Source organism: Eurosta solidaginis, chromosome 4 (assembly GCF_040869045.1).
Source record: "Eurosta solidaginis isolate ZX-2024a chromosome 4, ASM4086904v1, whole genome shotgun sequence".
Lineage (NCBI taxonomy): Eukaryota > Metazoa > Arthropoda > Insecta > Diptera > Tephritidae > Eurosta > Eurosta solidaginis.
This window is the reverse complement of record NC_090322.1, coordinates 228,198,367-228,216,801: the sequence shown is the minus strand read 5'-3', so window position 1 is coordinate 228,216,801 and position 18,435 is coordinate 228,198,367. Positions and strand designations below refer to the sequence as shown.

The following is an 18,435-nucleotide window of genomic DNA, read 5'->3' as shown; positions in this document are numbered from 1 at the left end:
ACTGTAATACTGAGCTCTACCCAACTTATCTAATATGCTATTCAGATTAGTAATCGGATATTTATCATCGATCGTGTATTTGTTAAGCAGCCTATAGTCAATGACAGTTCTCCATTTTTTCTTTCCAGAATTATCTAATTTTTTTGGAACCATCCAAAGAAGACTATTATATGGAGAATTGCTTGGTTGAATAATATTTTGTTGCAACATTTCCGTTATTTGTCTATTAATTTCTTCCTCATGTATTTGAGGATATCGATACATTTTGGAGTATAATGGTGCATCTACGCTCGTCATAATTTCATGAAAAATATTTTTTGTTGCAGTTAGTACATCGCCTTCTTTATAAAAAATATCAACAAACTCACGTAGCAAATTTTTAAGAAAGGAAGTTTCTTCAGCATTTAAATTACTTAAATTAAAAAATTAATGAAAAACAAACGTTCGAGTCCGACTGCGCCAAACAACTTATTAATTTAAATAAGTTATAGGTTCTAATAATTTTAATTATCCTTCAGGATTTCTTGTAAAAATTTAAATTTTATATATTTTGTATGAGTTGTCTGAATATAAATTATATGATATTTTTAAAAAAAAATACTTTTTTACATTTTTTTAAACTTGAAAATCTTAGGTAGACATATAAAACTAATTATAATTATAAGTATGATTCTGTTCAAAGTAAACATAACACAAGTATAGCCATGTACATATATGTAACTCGCGAGAACAATAGCAATATATCTCATCGCTGAAGGGATAAAAACAATATACGACAAAGGAACAGAAGTGAGTAGAGATACTGTTGCCACGCAGGTAGTAGTAGTGCAGGAAAGTGGACCGGGGAACTAGTTGCCGAACTGAATGAGGAGACTACATGTAAAGGTCGATTTCCCCCTAACTCAATTCTTAAGCTGCAGACATTGGTGCTTTATCGGCAACCGTATCGGTAACTTTATAACAGCTGATTCGACCAACCTTATGGGAATAAATGCAATCGATTATTGGTGCCGCTAAGGTCGTAACCGTATCGTAGCCAACCAATTGGTTTTTGGTTTATCGTCGTAACGATAAACAGCTGGTTACGTTAGGGATACGACTACAGCGATACGACATACGGCACCAATGACTCCCGCTTTAATCGTACACGGTTATTTCCGTAAATACCTTCACAGAAATGAAGGTTGAAATCCCGTACTGCCTGTAGAAAATGAACACCACACCTTCCTCTAATGCGAACACTTCGCCCACCAACGAAGGATGGTAGAAGAGACACTTGGCGACCTATCTCCGGGCAATGTCATTAACAACATTACCGACCAAAATGTGCGCTGGGATGCGGCCACAGATATGTGAGGCATATACTTCTCTTAGCATGAAGGTAGTCATGACGCTCACGTAGCATGCAACCGTGCCCGAAAAAATGCCGCGATACGTGAAATTGTACGAACCGTGAGAGGTTGCATTTTATTGGATAACCCTTAAAAATATGAGGAATGACTATACATGTAAAGACCAGCAGTGAGTCTTAAAAGATCCCGGTCAGTGCATAAGGCATTTCCTTAAAAAAGTTTGAGACAGAGTTTTTGTCAACAATCAAATATTGATTAATGGAAGTATTTAGTTTTTGTGGGGAAGGAAGGAAGGAGATGGAGACCTATCAGGAAAGACCAGAAATATCGCAATGACACCTAAAAAATAAATTCTTATTCTGAAAGTGCTTCAAGTGGGTGGTATTATACTTTGAACGCTTTCAATCTCCGGGAATGGACAATACCTATCTAGAATTTCTACATCAGTTAGACAAATTTATCTCAATAATAGGGACAGCTTATGGCATACGTCCCGACAGTGTAGAGGCGAGCTAAAGTAGTTTTTACACGTAAGGAATGAAAAAGCACGACTTATTGCTTTGCATCTTCCTGAATATAGAGGGGAGTATAAGTCGAGTACCAAAAAAAAAAAAGGTTAAGCAAGTTTATCGAAGCTCGAATGCGCACAAGAAGATCTGAAGGTACATTACAAGGTGGTAGTTTGTCCAGAGCGACAGTTGAAATACTGCTCAGTCTTATTCTGACACATAAAGTTATTGAACACGCGAACAAACGAGCCCTACTAAACAAAGAAAAAGAGGGCACAAACTGAGGAAAAGTCTGAACAAGTCCTGCTATCCATCAGCCCATAAGGTCCTTATCTGCCCAATTACTCGGGGTATGTTGTTTCGATGCCACCTTATACACGATATCTGCATTTATATATATGAGTATAGAGAAAAGAAATCGATACCAAAATCTGTATTTGAGGATAGGACTCAATACTAATTCGTGTCGTACTCATTTAAAAGCTCAGTAAAGCTTAAAAAAAATGATTGCGTTACATATTTATCAAAGCAACTAACCCAATTGCTTCATAACCGTGGAAATATCGCAAACGAAAGCATTTTTCATATAAGTTTGCGCGGTTTACACAGCTTAGGATCTTTGCGAGCATTCATGAGTTCCCCTTTTATAAAAACATTGCATTATGGCGAACGTAATATAAAATTTCAATAAAGTCTATGCAAAAATGAGGTGCATTAGTTCACTTACTCATAACTTTTGAGCGATCAAAATATGTTAGGTTCCGGATTCTTAATCCTGAATATCCGCCTTTGAAAAAAAGCTAGGCACAGATTGTGTGCGAGTAGAGTCCCCAAAAGTAAAGGGGATTCAGAATATACCTACAGCGGGTATGCCTGTAGTAAGAGACGACTTAAATATCCATGCCTTGGGCAGATAGTTTTTGTTTTCGTCCAGCTATGTAGAATAGAGGCCAGAGTGATACTTTGAAGACCATGGGGAGAACCTGTTGATAGCAAAACTCATCTTATCTCTGTCCGTTATTAAGTCCAGTTAACCCTCTGGGGGCGAGTGACAGGAAGAAATAAATTTAACACCATTTATTCATATATGTTTATGGATAATCGTATAATAAAAACTAATTTATGATGACATATTTAATATAGACTAAAATTAAAAAACATAACATATTAGCAAAAATTATTTTAAAAAATTTTAAAAACTTATGACTATACATATTTAGCTTTAACCATTTAAGCCATTTCTTGTCCTATTATTGTTGCCATTGCCAACTAACAAGCTCAACAGAACCGGAGATAAAGCTCCTCGATTACCTCCTCTTCCACCCCTTCCACCTCTACCACCATTTATAGTTCCAGTATTGCCAACGTTATTTGTTGTTCCTCGACGAATCCTTATTCTTCTAACTCCATTGTTATTGGTGCCACCGGCATTAATAAGCGTAATATTCGTTGGTGGAAGTGGAGGCGTAGGAGGTAACGCCGGTAACGGTAGCGTACCGATTTGTGAATTTACCACCACCACCAAAGCGAAGAGGACTACAGCTAAAGGAAGAAGAACCTTGCTCATATTATTTTTCTTATTTTCTGATACACGCAGCTTGAAATCGGTTAATATTTTTATGAATTCTGATCTTTTACTGCAGTGAATATAGTCTCGTCGGTTATATTTATATTCGTTCTCATTTTAGCATAAAATTAAAATTTAACCTTCAGTTCGAAATTTGTTACAGCATTTCGGTTAGATTAAACAAACGGAAGTTTACAAAGTGTACTTCCGAGTTGCGACAATTTGTGTTTGTTAAATAAATGGCAAATTTTATTTTTATACCCAGCTGTACATGAACACCGAGCTTTAAAGTAAGTTTAAAAAGAATTTCAGTTTAGTATATAGTCAAAGGGGCTTAACAGCTATGTAATATGTGTACAAACTATAGGTTTCCAATTTCAATAAGGAATATTTGAGAAGATTGGAACTCCCTTAGGACTCTCATCTTGAAGCTGCCTTTGTTTGAGGCGTGTATATACAAGGTTCAGATACCTGAAATAACCTACTGCAAAGCAAGGTCATATAAAAACAAGTAAGGAAGGCGAAGTTCGTGTGTAACCGAACATTACATACTCAGCTGAGAGCTTTGGAGAGAAAATAAGGGAAAATCACCATGTAGGGAAATGAACCTAGAATATGTTTGTATGACATGGAAGGTATTAAAGAGTATTTTAAAAGGGAGTGATCCTTAGTTCTATAGGTGGCCACATTTTTGAGATATCTCCATAGAGGTGGACCAGGGGCGACTCTATATAATGTGTTTGTACGATGTGGGCATCAAATTAAAGGTATTAAATGGGAGTGGCCCTTAGTTGTATATGTGAAGGCGTTTTCGAGATGTCGACCAAAATGTGGACCAGGGTTACCCAGAACATCATCTGTCGGGTACCGCTAATTTATTTATATATGTAATACCACGAACAGTATTCCTGCCAAGATTCCAAGGGCTTTTGATTTCGCCCTGCCGAACTTTTTCATTTTCTTCTACTTAATATGGTAGGTATCAAACCCATTTTACAAAGTTTTTTCTAAAGTTATATTTTGCGTCAAAAAAACCAACCCAATCACCATGTTTCATCCCTTTTTTCGTCTATGGTATAAAATTATGGCATCTTTATCATTTTTCGAAATATCGAAAAAGTGGGCGTGGTCATAGTTCGATTTCAGCCATTTTTAATACCAAGATAAAGTGAGTTCAGATAAGTACGTGAACTAAGTTTAATAAATATATATCGATTTTCGCTCAAGTTATCGTGTTAACGGCCGAGCGGAAGGACAGACGGTCGACTGTCTATAAAAAATTGGGCGTGGATTCAACCGATTTTGCCAGACCGATTTTCACAGAAACCAGTTATCGTCATAGAATCTATGCCCCTACCGAATTTCACAAGGATTGGCAAATCTGTGTTCGACTAATGGCATTAAAAGTATTCTAGACAAATTAAATGAAAAAGGGCGGAGCCACGCCTATTTTGAAAATTTCTTTAATTTTTGTATTTTGTTTCATCATTACATTACTGGAGTTGAATGTTGACATAATTAACTTGTATACTGTAAAGATATTAAATTTTTTGTTAAAATTTGACTTAAAAAATTTTTTTTAAAGTGGGCGTATTCATCATCCGATTTCGCTAATTTTTATTTAGCACACATATAGTAATAGGAGTCAATACTTTTAAATTACTTTCTTTTAAAAGTGGGCAGTGCCACCCCCACTGTCCAAAATTTCACTAATTTTCTATTCTGCGTCATAAGGTCAACCCACCTACCAAGTTTCATCGCTTTATCCGTCTTTGGTAATGAATTATCGCACTTTTTCGGTTTTTCGAAATTTTCGATATCGAAAAAGTGGACGTGGTTATAGTCCGATTTCGTTTTAAATAGCGATTTGTGGTGTGTGCCCAGTAACCTACATACCAAATTTCATCAAGATACCTCAAAATTTACTCAATTTATCGTGTTAACGGACAGACGGACGGACGGACATGGCTCAATCAAATTTTTTTCCGACACTGATGATTTGATATATGGAAGTCTATATATCTCTCGATTCTTTTATACCTGTTCAACCAACCGTTATCCAATCAAAGTTAATATACTCTATGTGCAAAGCAAACTGAGTATAAAAAAAGGCACCTGAAGACTGCTACTACTAACAGCTAGAAGTGGAAATGGGAAAAGCTTCGAAAAGATGTCAAGGACCGGTTTGGGCCTTTTTGGCGCATTTGAAGACGTCTTAGACAACAAGCGTAGAAATAGCACAGGGGGTAGTGCAAAATCCAAGCGAGTTGTCATTCTCGCAACCTCAGATATGCTGGCAGCCTTAGAGTACCCATTCCAAAACACATACTATCTATAGCATGCCACCAAAAGCTATCTTAGGGATTGCATTCTATATATCAAAGCTCAGAGTGTCCGCGGACCACGAATGTCGCATGCGAAGCAGCACAGAGATCAATTCTCACTTCTGACCTGTACAACGTCTATTACGATAAAACTTTCTATCTCGAGGATTTATTTATATTTATTTAAGATATTGCCGCAGTCGTTACAGCCCGAAATATAGAAAAAAATAAGTAAAAGGCTTAATCTGGCCTGGGTTAGACCCGCGGAGACTATAGTCGGCAACAAAAAAAGGATGAAGTTGGTTTTGTAACCTTTTCCAGAAGTATAATATCAAGAAAAGTAGTAAACGATTTAATAGTAACGTTAGACTACCAACTAAGATATTGTTCAATATGCCGCTGAAAAGACATCTAAACAAATATCGTTGCATAGCGGGTTTATGAGAAACAACCGGGGACATGAAGCAAAATGAAGCTGCTGATGGTCACCTATATAAGTTGTTGTACGGCTCCGAAATGAGAGCAAACACACTTCAAATAAAAAATACCCGTAGGCTTTCAACATTTGTACTTTTTAGCGTTGGAGAAAAGAAAGTTAAGGGAAGCAAAAAAGCAGAAGAATCAAGAGCGGGGAATAAACTTTTAGGCTGTGGAAAGAACGAAGGGAAGGTGAACAACGAGACCAATTACCTTCAAAGGGATGGCAACGCAATTTAGAAGTTCTCCGAACCAATTGTCAACCTCACCTATTCGTATCGATTCCGTTTTCTTTAGCTGGCGAGGCCCTGGCTACTGCAAGTTCCTCATGGAACTAGGGGGCTGGCGGGCGGTAGGGACCAGAAAGTTCAAGGTGGTCATATTAAATCGGTCCTGAGGTGGTGGGGCTTATACCTTAATGGTGCTTGTTACCAAAACCTACCGGATCTATATCCGCCAAAACACCATTAGCATCGATAACACTCGTCAAAAACTTCGGGGAGTATATTTATCGCTGAAACAACAACAACAACAAGAGGAACTTTCAAAACTCCTTTCGAATTCTTTGCTGCTTTACATTTTGAGTAAATTTGATGTTTTTTCGTTGCTGAGTGTAGTTTTAAAGAATTTTAAGTGACGTACTGAAGACATGATAATAAACGGTACAAAAATTTAAGAATTTTAATTTAAGGCAATTATATTGCAATTTTTATTAAGATTATCCAACAACTTATCTATTTTTATATAGGGTATTTCAGATTGATTGCGTCTGCTGTCTCCAAAAAAATTTAGCAAGTTATGATTAGAAATGAATATAGAAATTCCAGAGTAGATTAGTTATATCTAGCTATTGAAAGATTTTTAGTTAGCTAAGCTCTGGATTTCATGTATTTTGCAAATGTTTCTAATGCAATGACAGAGGCTTAATGAAATAATTAGTCAAGTTTTCTACATTAAAGCTCTTATTGAACTCAATCTTCCATACACTATTCAAATTCTTAATTATCTCCTTATTGCTTTATTGAATGCCTAAAGGAGTGAAAAATCTAGTCGGGTTTGCTTGGTGTTTCGGATTCTGTTGTCAATGTAACAAAGTAAATTATTTTCTATAATTTACGAAAAATAGAAGGGATCTTATTCATTTTACCTTTTTTGTAAAAACAATATTTTTTTGGGTTGCTGACAGATGTTCGTTAATGAAGCATTAGGCCCTGCGTGAAAAGGAAAAACTAATAATTTCATTAAACGTAATTGTGTAATCGGTATAACTCGGAGCAGTAGCAGAGTATATTTTCCATTGCTACTGCTGTCAACATTGGTTTAGAATGAAAAATATTGAGTTTTTCAACTGATCAAATTCCGAAAATTGAATATTCGATTAATCGTATATCACGAGCTTTAATCCACACCCAGTACCTATCGCCTTTCCTTCGCTCTCACCCTTTCCCAATGTTGTACTTACTTTGCTATATCTTCTTCACAAAGGCATCATTACACCAAGTATTTGATATCTGCCTTGAATAAATTAGGAAATAAAATCAATTTCCTATTTTACAATAAGGGCCATAGATTTGTTGGTGGTAAAAATTGTAATTGCTTTTCGAGCATTCTACGCAGATTAAATTTAAACCAAAACAAGTAAAGGTGTCTAAGTTCGGGTGTAACCGAACATTATATACTCAGCGTGAGCTTCAATTGTACATTTCATTGCAGATAAATTACTTTTCTACATAACACGTGGCACCGTCCGTTTAAAAAAAAATTTCTCCCCATTTCCTCTTACAATAAAACTTGATGAGTGAAGTATCATTCATTCATTATTCTAGTCTACGACCCTTTTAAACTTGTTTTATATCTAAGTTGCCGTGGTCTTTAACCGATCCAGTCCATGTTTACTAAAAATATTTTCTGCTATAAGAAAAATATCTGTACACAATTTCATTACGATCCGTTAATTTTACTTCGATTTATGGCTCCCGAAACATAGAAAATTGCTTAGTCATAAAAGGGGCGGTGCCACGCCCATTTTTTATACTCAACTGAGCAGAGCTCACAGAGTATATTATTTGTTCGCATAACGGTAATCCGTAACGGCATAAACTAATCGAGATAGATATAGACTTCTATATATCAAAATGATCTGGGTGAAAAAAGAAATTCATTTAGCCATGTCCGTCCGTCCGTCCATCCGTAAACACGATAACTTGAGTAAATTTTGAGGTATCTTGATATAAATTGGTATGTTGTTTGCTGGGCACTCATCTCAGATCGCTATTTAAAATGAAGGAAATCGGACTATAACCATGCCCACTTTTTCGATATCGAAAATTTCGAAAAACCGAAAAAGTGCGATAATTCATTACCAAAGACGGCTAAAGCGATGAAACTTGGTAGGTGGGTTGAGCTTATGACGCAGAATGGAAAATTAGTAAAATTTTGGACAATGTGCGCGGCACCGCCCACTTTAAAAATAAGGTAAATTCAAAGTTTTGCAAGCTGTAATTTAGCAGTCGTTGAAGATATCATGATGAAATTTGTAAGGAACGTTACTCCTATTACTATATGTGTGCTAAGTAAAAATTAGCAAAATCGAATTACGAACACGCCCACTTTAAAAAGTCAAATTTTAACAAAAAATTTAATATCTTTACAGTATATAAGTAAATTATGTCAAAATTCAACTCTAGTAATGATATGGTGCAACAAAATACAAAAATAAAAGAAAGTTTCAAAATGGGCGTGGCTCCGCCCTTTTTCATTTAATTTTTCTAGAATACTTTTAATGCCATAAGTCGAACAAAAATTTACCAATCCTTGTGAAATTTGGTAGGGGCATAGATTTTATGAAGTTAACTGTTTTCTGTGAAAATGGGCTAAATCGGTTTGAAGCCACGCCCAATTTTTATACACAGTCGCCCGTCTGTCCTTTCGCTCGGCCGTTAACAAGATAACTTGAGAAAAAATCGATATATCTTTACTAAACTTAGTTCGCGTACTTATCTGAACTCACCTTATCTTGGTATAAAAAATGACCGAAATCCGACTATGACCACGCCCACTTTTTCGATATCGAAAATTACGAAAAATGAAAAAAATGCCATAATTCTATACCAAATATGAAAAAAGAGATGAAACATGGTAATTGGATTGGTTTATTGACGCAAAATATAACTTTAGAAAAAACTTTATAAAATGGTTGTGACACCTACCATATTAAGTAGAAGAAAATGAAGAAGTTCTGCAGGGCGAAATCAAACGCCCTTGGAATCTTGGCAGGAATACTGTTTGTGGTATTACATATATAAATAAGTTAGCGGTACCCGACATATGATGTCCTGGGTCACCCTGGTCCACATTTTGGTCGATATCTCGAAAACGCCTTCACATATACAACTAAGGGCCACTCCCTTTCAAAATACTCATTAACATCTTTCATTTGATACCCATATCGTACAAACACATTCTAGTGTCACCTCTGGTCCACCTTTATGGAGATATCTAGAAAAGGCGTCCACCTATAGAAATAAGGCCCACTCCCTTTTAAAATACTCTTTAATACCTTCCATTTCAAACCCATGTCATACAAACACATTCCAGGGTGACCCTAGGTTAATTTTGCTAAATTGTGATTTTCCCTTATTTTGTCTCCAAAGCTCTCAGCTGAGTATGTAGTGTTCGGTTACAACCGAACTTAGCCTTCCTTACTTGTTTAAATTTGAAGTTTTTCCTATTTACTGTTATAAATACACTTGGAAAATGAAATACCATTGATATAAAGCTCTTTTTTGCAAAGATATAGCTTATTTTATTCGTCCACGACCCTTTTAAAAATCTTTTATATAAAAGTGGGCGTGGTCCTTAACCGATTTCGTTAATTTGTCAGCAAAGCTTTCCTTATAGTAAAGGCAAACTCTCTGCCGAATTTTGTTATGATAGGTTTAACAATTTTTGATTTATGATTAATAATATTTGTAAAATTGATTTTATCACAATTGGGCGATGCCACGCCCATTTAAAATTTTTTTTTCAAATTTTTGTCAAAGTACTGGTCGGTCCATGAGGACCTCACATAGACTGAATAAGTCCGTAGTGTTACCAGAAGTTTGTTTTAACGACCAAACTGAAAAACCCTATCAAAACCAGGACCTATGTTATAAAATAACTCCGTCTTCTTGGCAAATACTAGAAGCTTCCTAGGATTTAAGCCACTTGCTGCTCCTAGATCTGACAGCTGTATCACTCCTAATAGCTGGAGTCTTAGCCTGGCAAGCGCAGGGCAAGAGCACAGAACGTGCTCGATCGTTTCCTCCTCCAGTCCGCACTTCCTACATCTGCTATCACTGACCAAGAAATTTCACGCTTGTAGATCCTCAGTAGATCCCTGTACTCGTCCAGACATGCTTCGCTTTCCGCGGTCTTTGAGAGCTTAAACATTTCTTTTACCTGCCTTCTTAGAATACTCGGCTCTAAGAAGATTCAGAGGAAAAGCAAAGCCGCCATGGTGGAGCAATGAGCTGAGCAGTCATAAGCGTCCTTGTTAGGAATTCATTATACTCCTCCAGTTCTTCCACATTGGCAACATCTTTGGGTTTTCCCAGTTTCGTTTCTACCTGTTTCTGGAATTTAGTCCAGTTTGTTGACCTAGGGTTTCTAAAGGTTCCTCCCTTCTCTACCCTCTTTAGGGGGATGCTGAAGCTAACATACGCATGGTCGGAGAAGGATGATCTATCAAGAACCATCCAATCATACCTTGATATATCACGTTCGGAGCTCAGTGTAATATCCAAGACATTGCTGGATGTTGGACCAATGTATGTAGGGACGTTTCTCCTGTTGGCTATCTGCAAATTGGTTTACAGGATGTAGCAAAATAGAGATTCACCTCTCTCGTTCGTATCTGCTCCTCCCCACGCATTTTGGTGCGCATTTGCATCCGCGCCTATGACCAACCGCCCTTTGCGCCCTTCATCCTGTACCAGCCTCTTGCACTCCATCGATGGAACCTCCGCAGCATGGGCCATGTAGAAGGATGCCAGGATAAGTCCTGCTTATTCCTTTGCTCAACGGCCACCACTACGAGATCCTCAGTAGTGTAATTGGGCAGCATATATGAATGCAGCTGTTTCCTTACCATTACTACAGATCGCACCCATCCTTCCGTTTGCGCAAAGTAAACGCCAAATCCGCGCGCGCTAAGTCCAGAAATCTTTCCTCCTAATGATAGCCACGGCTCCTGGATTAGCGCCACGTCAAACGAACCCTCCTCAAGGGTTAAGAGTTCACTCGACGCCACTTTACTGTGTTGGAGGTTTATCTGTAGGACTCGCAGCACGATTGGGCTGTTTGTTCCCCTCCAGCACCTTCATCGTGACGTCGTCGTCCTCGCCTTGCCCTTTTGGTTTAGAGTGTTCGAAGCCCCCTTCAGCCTCTTGTAACTGTTGTGCCGGGTGTTCCCCTGTGCGAGTCACAGCATCATCTGGCTGTTGGTCCTTTTCTAACACCTTCGTGGGGACGTCGGCTACCTCCACCTGTCTTTTTTCCCATAGGTTTTTGAGGTCCTTTTCGACTTCGCCCTCTTCCAGCGTGTTAGGATTTTTATCCTCGGGACTTCTGTTCCTGAGTCGCATATAAATTTTGCCTGCACCAAAGAACATTTTTCCAAGCTGCGTGTACAATATATCCTCCGCCTGCTTGTTTATTTGGAAGATGTAGAAATGACCTTCCTCCGTAGGCCGAGATACAGTAAGTACCTTCCAATCCTGTGTCGGTATGTTCGGATTTTTGTCAAGAGTCTCAACATCAGTCCACACGTCAAATTTCAATATTTTGGTGTATTATTTACTAAATAATCAGGTTTTTTGTGTTTTCTAAAATGTTATATATATAAAAAGTGGGCGTGGTTATTATCCGATTTCGCTCGTTTTCAATACCAATCTATTCTGGGTCCAGATAAGCTCGTGTACAAAATTTGGTGAAGATATCTCAATATTTACTCAAGTTATCGTGTTAACGGACAGACGGACGGACGGACGGACATGGCTCAATCAAATTTGTTTTCGATACTGATGATTTTGATATATGGAAGTCTATATCTATCTCGATTCCTTTATACCAGTACAACCAACCGTTACCCAATCAAAGTTAATATACTCTGTGTGCAGTGTGTGTAGTTCGGAGTTATATTTTCTAACATTTACGCATGTAACGTTTACAAATGTATTAATCTACAATAAATCCTCAATAGATAATCTAAGCGTTTACATGTGCTCCAATCCTAGTAACTAAATTAGCTCTTTCTATGGAAAAAAATCTGCATCTCTTCAATTTGTTCACAATTACTTACCGCTTATGGAAGAAAAATACTTATATGTGGAAATCTAGTTATCTAACTAACGATTAGAAATTAAGTACGAAAATAAAGATAAACTCGTTATATGTAAACAAATTAGCGAGACGGGACTTACTTGTTTTATGCCGACTTCGAACGGCATCTGCAAGGAAGATGAGTTTTCACTGAGAGCTTTTCATAGCAGAAATACACTCGGAGTGCTTGTCAAACACTGCCGATGGGCAGCTCCGCTTACAAAACCTTGTTTTCTAAAATTTTTATGTTGCGCTGACCGTGGCGTGAACCCAGGATCTTCGGTGTGGTAGGCGCAGCACGCTACCATCACACCACGGCGGGCGTTGCTATATCTGCGGCTTATTTTTGTGCAGGAACTTTTGGATTTTTGATTGACAATTTTTAAAGGTTTATACAATGGTCTGTACCTATTGTTGTTCGACTCAAGTTTACATTTTTTGCAATTTCACCATTTGTTTTTTTATTTTCTGTGCTGTAAATTCAAATTTCTTAATTCAAACGATATTTCTTTTCTGGTAGGCATTCCCGATGTTTAAGTGATCAAACCGTGACTAAACTCTATCTTAGTAAAGCATAAACATAAAAAAGGATCAAAATAGGTAAGCCGTGTTCTGGGGCTAGTACAAAACAGCGTATTAGAATGCAAGCTATGAAACTGGTGCTATATGTACACTTTTATCAATGCTAATATTGGGTTTCTTCGCCACAGCTTAGTTTTTTCATGTTCAAGAACGAGCAATTTTTTTTATCATTTCTAGACAACGAAATTAGGGGATGTATTTACACTCCTGTCCATCACTGTATATATTATAACTTAATAGCATTTGTTATAAACTCGTCTGGAGCTCCAACAAATTTGTTTGGTTAAGTAAGGCATAAGTCAAAACCAATAATGGCAAGCCAATGCCGAGTACGCATTACTTCTTAAAAATAACAAGTAAGGAAGGCTAAGTTCGGGTGTAACCGAACATTACATACTCTTACTGAGAGCTATGGAGACAAAATAAGGGAAAATCACCATGTAGGAAAATGAACCTAGGGTAACCCTGGAATGTGTTTGTATGACATGGGTTTCAAATGGAAGGTGTTAATGAGTATTTTAAAAGGGAGTGGGCCTTAGTTCTTTTCTAGATATCGATATAAAGGTGGACCAGGGGTGACTCTAGAATTTGTTTGTACGATATGGGTATCAAATGAAAGGTGTTAATGAGTATTTAAAAGGGAGTGGGCCTTAGTTCTATAGGTGGACACCTTTTCTAGATATCGTTATAAAGGTGGACCCGAGCTGACTCTAGAATTTGTTTGTACGATATGGGTATCAAATGAAAGGTGTTAATGAGTATTTTAAAAAGGCGTGGGCTTAGTTCTATAGGTGGACGCCATTTCGAGATATCGCCATAAAGGTGGACCAGGGGTGACTCTAGAATTTCTTTGTACGATATGGGTATCAAATGAAAGGTTTTAATGAGTATTTTAAAATAGCGTGGGCTTAGTTCTATAGGTGGACGCCATTTCGAGATATCGCCATAAAGGTGGACCAGGGATGACTCTAGAATTTCTTTGTACGATATGGGTATCAAATGAAAGGTGTTAATGAGTATTTTAAAAGGGCGTGGGCCTTAGTTCTATAGGTGGACGCCTTTTCGAGATATCGACCAAAATGTGGACCAGGGTGACATCATCTGCCGGGTACCGCTAATTTATTTATATATGAACAGTATTCCTGCCAAAATCCCAAGGGCTTTTGATTTCGTCCTGCAAAACTTTTTCATTTTCTTCTACTTAATATGGTAGATGTCACACCCACTTTACAAAGTTTTTTCTAAGGTTATATTTTGCGTTAATGCGCCAATCCAATTTCCATGTTTCATCCCTTTTTTAGTATTAGGTATTGAATTATGGGATTTTTTAATTTTTCGCAATTTTCGATATCTAAAAAGTTGGCGTGGTCATAGTCGGATTTTGGGCAATTTTTTATACCAATATAAAGTGAGTTCAGATAAGTACGTGAACTTATTTTAGTAAAGATATATGGATTTTTGCTCAAGTTATCGTGTTAACGGCCTAGCGGAAGGACAGACGGTCGAGTGTGTATAAAAACTGGGCGTGGCTTCAACCGATTTCGCCCTTTTTCACAGACGTAACCAAATTTCACAAGAATTGGTAAATTTTTGTTCGACTTATGGCATTAAAAGTATCGTAGACAAATTAAAAGAAAAGGGGCGGAGCCACGCCCAGTTTGAAATTTTCTTTTATTTTTGTATTTTGTTGCACCATATCATTACTGGAGTTGAATGTTGACATAATTTACTTATATACTGTAAAGATATTAAATTTTTTGTTTGAATTCGACGTAATCACACTTTTTCGGTTTTTCGAAATTTTCGATATCGAAAAAGTGGATGTGGTTATAGTCCGATATCGTTCATTTTAAATAGCGATCTGAGATGAGTGCCCAGGAACCTACATACCAAATTTCGTCAAGATACCTCAAAATTTACTCAAGTTATCGTGTTAACGGACAGACGGACGGACATGGCTCAATAAAATTTTTTTCGATACTGATGATTTTGATATATGGAAGTCTATATCTATCTCGATTCCTTCATACCTGTACAACCAACCGTTATCCAATCAAAGTTAATATACTCTGTGAGCTCTGCTCAACTGAGTATAAAAACAAACAAAGATGAGCGAAAAATGTGTTCTTATATTTGTACTATTTTTATAAACGTCAACAATTTGGATACATTTTGAAAAAAAAAAACAAAAACACAGACAGTAAATATGTACCGAAATATTTTAGTCGGTTTATAGTTCAAGTGTTTCTAAAAGAGATATGCAAACGAAATATACATTAGATCATATCGAAAGAACGAAATTTCATTGTACCCTCTCTGCACGTTTATATAGGATCGACATGTTCAACCTAACCTCCTCTGTAAAGTATTTTTGCAAGATCGCTAGAACTACTTATTTTTTCTGCTCAGTTTATAGTTTGCCATTTGGATTTAGAGTCATACCTTTAAAACGGAGTAATTCATCTTAATATATTTTCATAACTTATGCTATCGCTCAAATCATAGGTATTTAAGTTGATTTAAAAATCTAGGTTCTGTCTTCAGATTTCAAATTAACGAAACAATTTACGGACGTTCCCGAGACGGTCAGGCTAACAACTTCATGGTGCTTGGTACCGGAACGTACTTGATCTATATCCAGCAAAGAACCATCCACATCGATAACACTCCCCAAAACCTTTGGAGAGTGTCTTCATCGCTACAGCAACAACAAGAAACCCAAGCTATGTTCGCGTTCGAAAGGTCTGCAAAGGGGGCAGTTGCCATTTCGTTGGAAATCACAATGTCAAACACGTCAGTTGAAAGCACTGCGAGGGGCGGAATTATAACTACTACTAATATAGCGCGATGCGCTGTCGTATTTTGTCAGAAAAGTAGATATTCTATAAAATGAAATTTTAATAGGTATTCACTTACCGAAATGACAGTTCGTTAAAAGTATCATAATGCATGGAGTAGAAAAAAGTTGAAAATGTGCCCACCGGGTTTGAACACTTATAACTATAAAAATAAATGTGATACCGCCAAATATAGTATTATTGGCTTTTGAGTCTTGAGTCATAACATTTATTATTATTCAGTTCAGTCAGCATTTGCAGACATCGCCGAAGAAGAATGCACACTTCAGAAGGATATGCGCGTTATTCTGCCCCAACTTCGATCTCTGTGTATGGCCCAAACCTGGTATATAGCACAAATCATTTGTAATGTGGAACAAAAATCTGTAATAGCAACTTCTTTTTGGTAAAACCATATTGAAACTGCTCGATTCCTTGGACCTCCGTTAGAGGATTTTATTTAAAGTTTCTTGAGTGTTCTAGCCTATTAACCCAGGCGAGGGATTTTTACAACAAAAATAAGAACCATACATGGACGAACGGGAAAAAGACTACGCCGCCTAATTCTGACGATAATAAACATATGTGCGCTGCCCTCTGCATGTCATAAAAACAAAATCGCGATGTCCCACTTGACGTCAAAGTGGGGGAAAAAGGTGCCGGAAAAATTCAGCCTCCACAATTTAATATCCCCCAATTGGACTAGGTGAATCGTCCATCTGCGAAGACCTGCAACATCTCTAATGATGGAAGTAAGCTGGATGCTGGTATGAGCAAATTATGACCATGCATAGTTAAATCATACAAATTTAAAAAATAAACAAACTATAAAACCGAACTAAAAAAATTCATACCATATTTTCGATCTATTTTATTTTTATTTTTTATCGGATTTGTAAAAGTCAAATATGCGAAAATTGTTGTGTGTATCCTTTGGTTTGGCATTTCCACAAAGTTTTTGAGAGAGATTTTAAAATTTTTTTTAAAATCAAAAATCATTACGGCCGCCGAGAAGAGAGAATGGTTTTACTTCCTATATTATTATCATGGGCCGAAGATATCATCTATAAGTAGACTAAAAATAAATATATAAAATAATAATATGAGTATAATACATTATTTAAACATAGATATTATGTGCAAATTTTGCTTGTCTTTGAGGAAGCAAATATATCAATGATATCATCAAAATTTATCATTTCAAAATTCTAAGAGAAATCCAAATTTAAAATTAAGGTCATTTAGTCGCGTAAATTTTGTACGTATTTCTTGTTGGAGACGATCGAGGACACTTTTCGTAACGCGAGAAATTTAACATTCTGCGGAAAGACCAACATCTCTAGCCGATTCTCCGGGCATTTTGCGGCGCCTTCTTTCTTACACGTTTTACTATATCAATATCCCATTTTTCACAAAGAGACTTCACTTTTTCTATTGCTTCTTCACAGAGAGTGTCTCGAATTTCGGATAGTTCAGTCGTTAATGATTTAAGATCGTGATACGTTTCTGTAAAATTCATACTCGGATTTTGGAATCTAAGCTGCACACGATCGATCCTCCTTAAGATTTCATACCAGAAATGAACTAATGTTATGAAACTAAAATTTAGTATATTTTGCAACAGAATTTTATCTTCGCTTCTGGTGTCACTAGTCGTGTTAGTGTTCTCTGCTAATTGTTCTAAGTGTTCTACTGCATTCTCTAGCCCATCAATGATAACGCTAACCGCTTCATCGTGTTTCAGATTCACGTTTGACAGTTTTTGTTAAAGCATTTATTAATAATTCCCATCATAACTTTGAACGTGAGAAAAATAGATATATGCTTTTAATTATTTCACAACCTGTCGCAAGTGTTCCGGATATACATACCTTTATGTATGCATGTATTTTTTAATATATAAAATTTTTCCAGAAATCATCAAAATAATAAAAATACAAATTATCCAGGAAGTTCTGATTTGCGGACCATTTCCGCTTTAGAATTTGTTCTTTATTGGGAATTTTTCGATAGTTACGAACTAGTGTAAAAATTTACAGCTAACATCTACTTCTTTCTTGGTACTATTTTGTTGGCTCGGAACCGAACCGAACTCTTCATGTTGCTTCTAGTATGATACTATCTTCTTTTTCGATGGTTCCGAACTGGAGGGAAGATGTGGGTAACAAAGGCATATTCATAGTCAAAGCTCCTTAAAGCTGGTATCAGTGTTTTGTTGGTGGCCTTTTTCTCAAATATATGTTAAATATGAACTATAAAAATCCAAACTGTCAATTTCATAACTAGAGAAAATCTACCTACTAACGAATTAGTAATTATTAGGCACTTTAGGTCTAGTTCCGAACCAGAAATTTATATCACTACTTACTGACTTCCCCTTCAGGGTACGAACATACATAACTAGGTATTAGATGTTTACGCCGA

General features: G+C 36.8%; 1 protein-coding gene across 10 annotated transcripts in view; it reads right to left on the bottom strand.

Moving 5' to 3' along the window:
- The window catches only part of LOC137251048 (L-asparaginase), a 194,145-nt gene that overhangs the window by 6,755 nt on the left and 168,955 nt on the right, over positions 1 to 18,435 (bottom strand). The window contains exon 1 of one of the 10 annotated variants that reach the window (XM_067784933.1): positions 16,866 to 16,883. The exons of 7 other annotated variants lie outside the window; for them this stretch is intronic. In XM_067784933.1, coding sequence (XP_067641034.1) covers positions 16,866 to 16,868 — 3 coding nt within the window. In that variant the 5' untranslated portion in view covers positions 16,869 to 16,883. Of the gene's footprint in view, positions 1 to 12,693; positions 12,972 to 16,865; positions 16,884 to 18,435 lie in introns of those variants that run through there. 2 more of the 10 variants (XM_067784931.1, XM_067784938.1) reach the window with 2 other exon arrangements.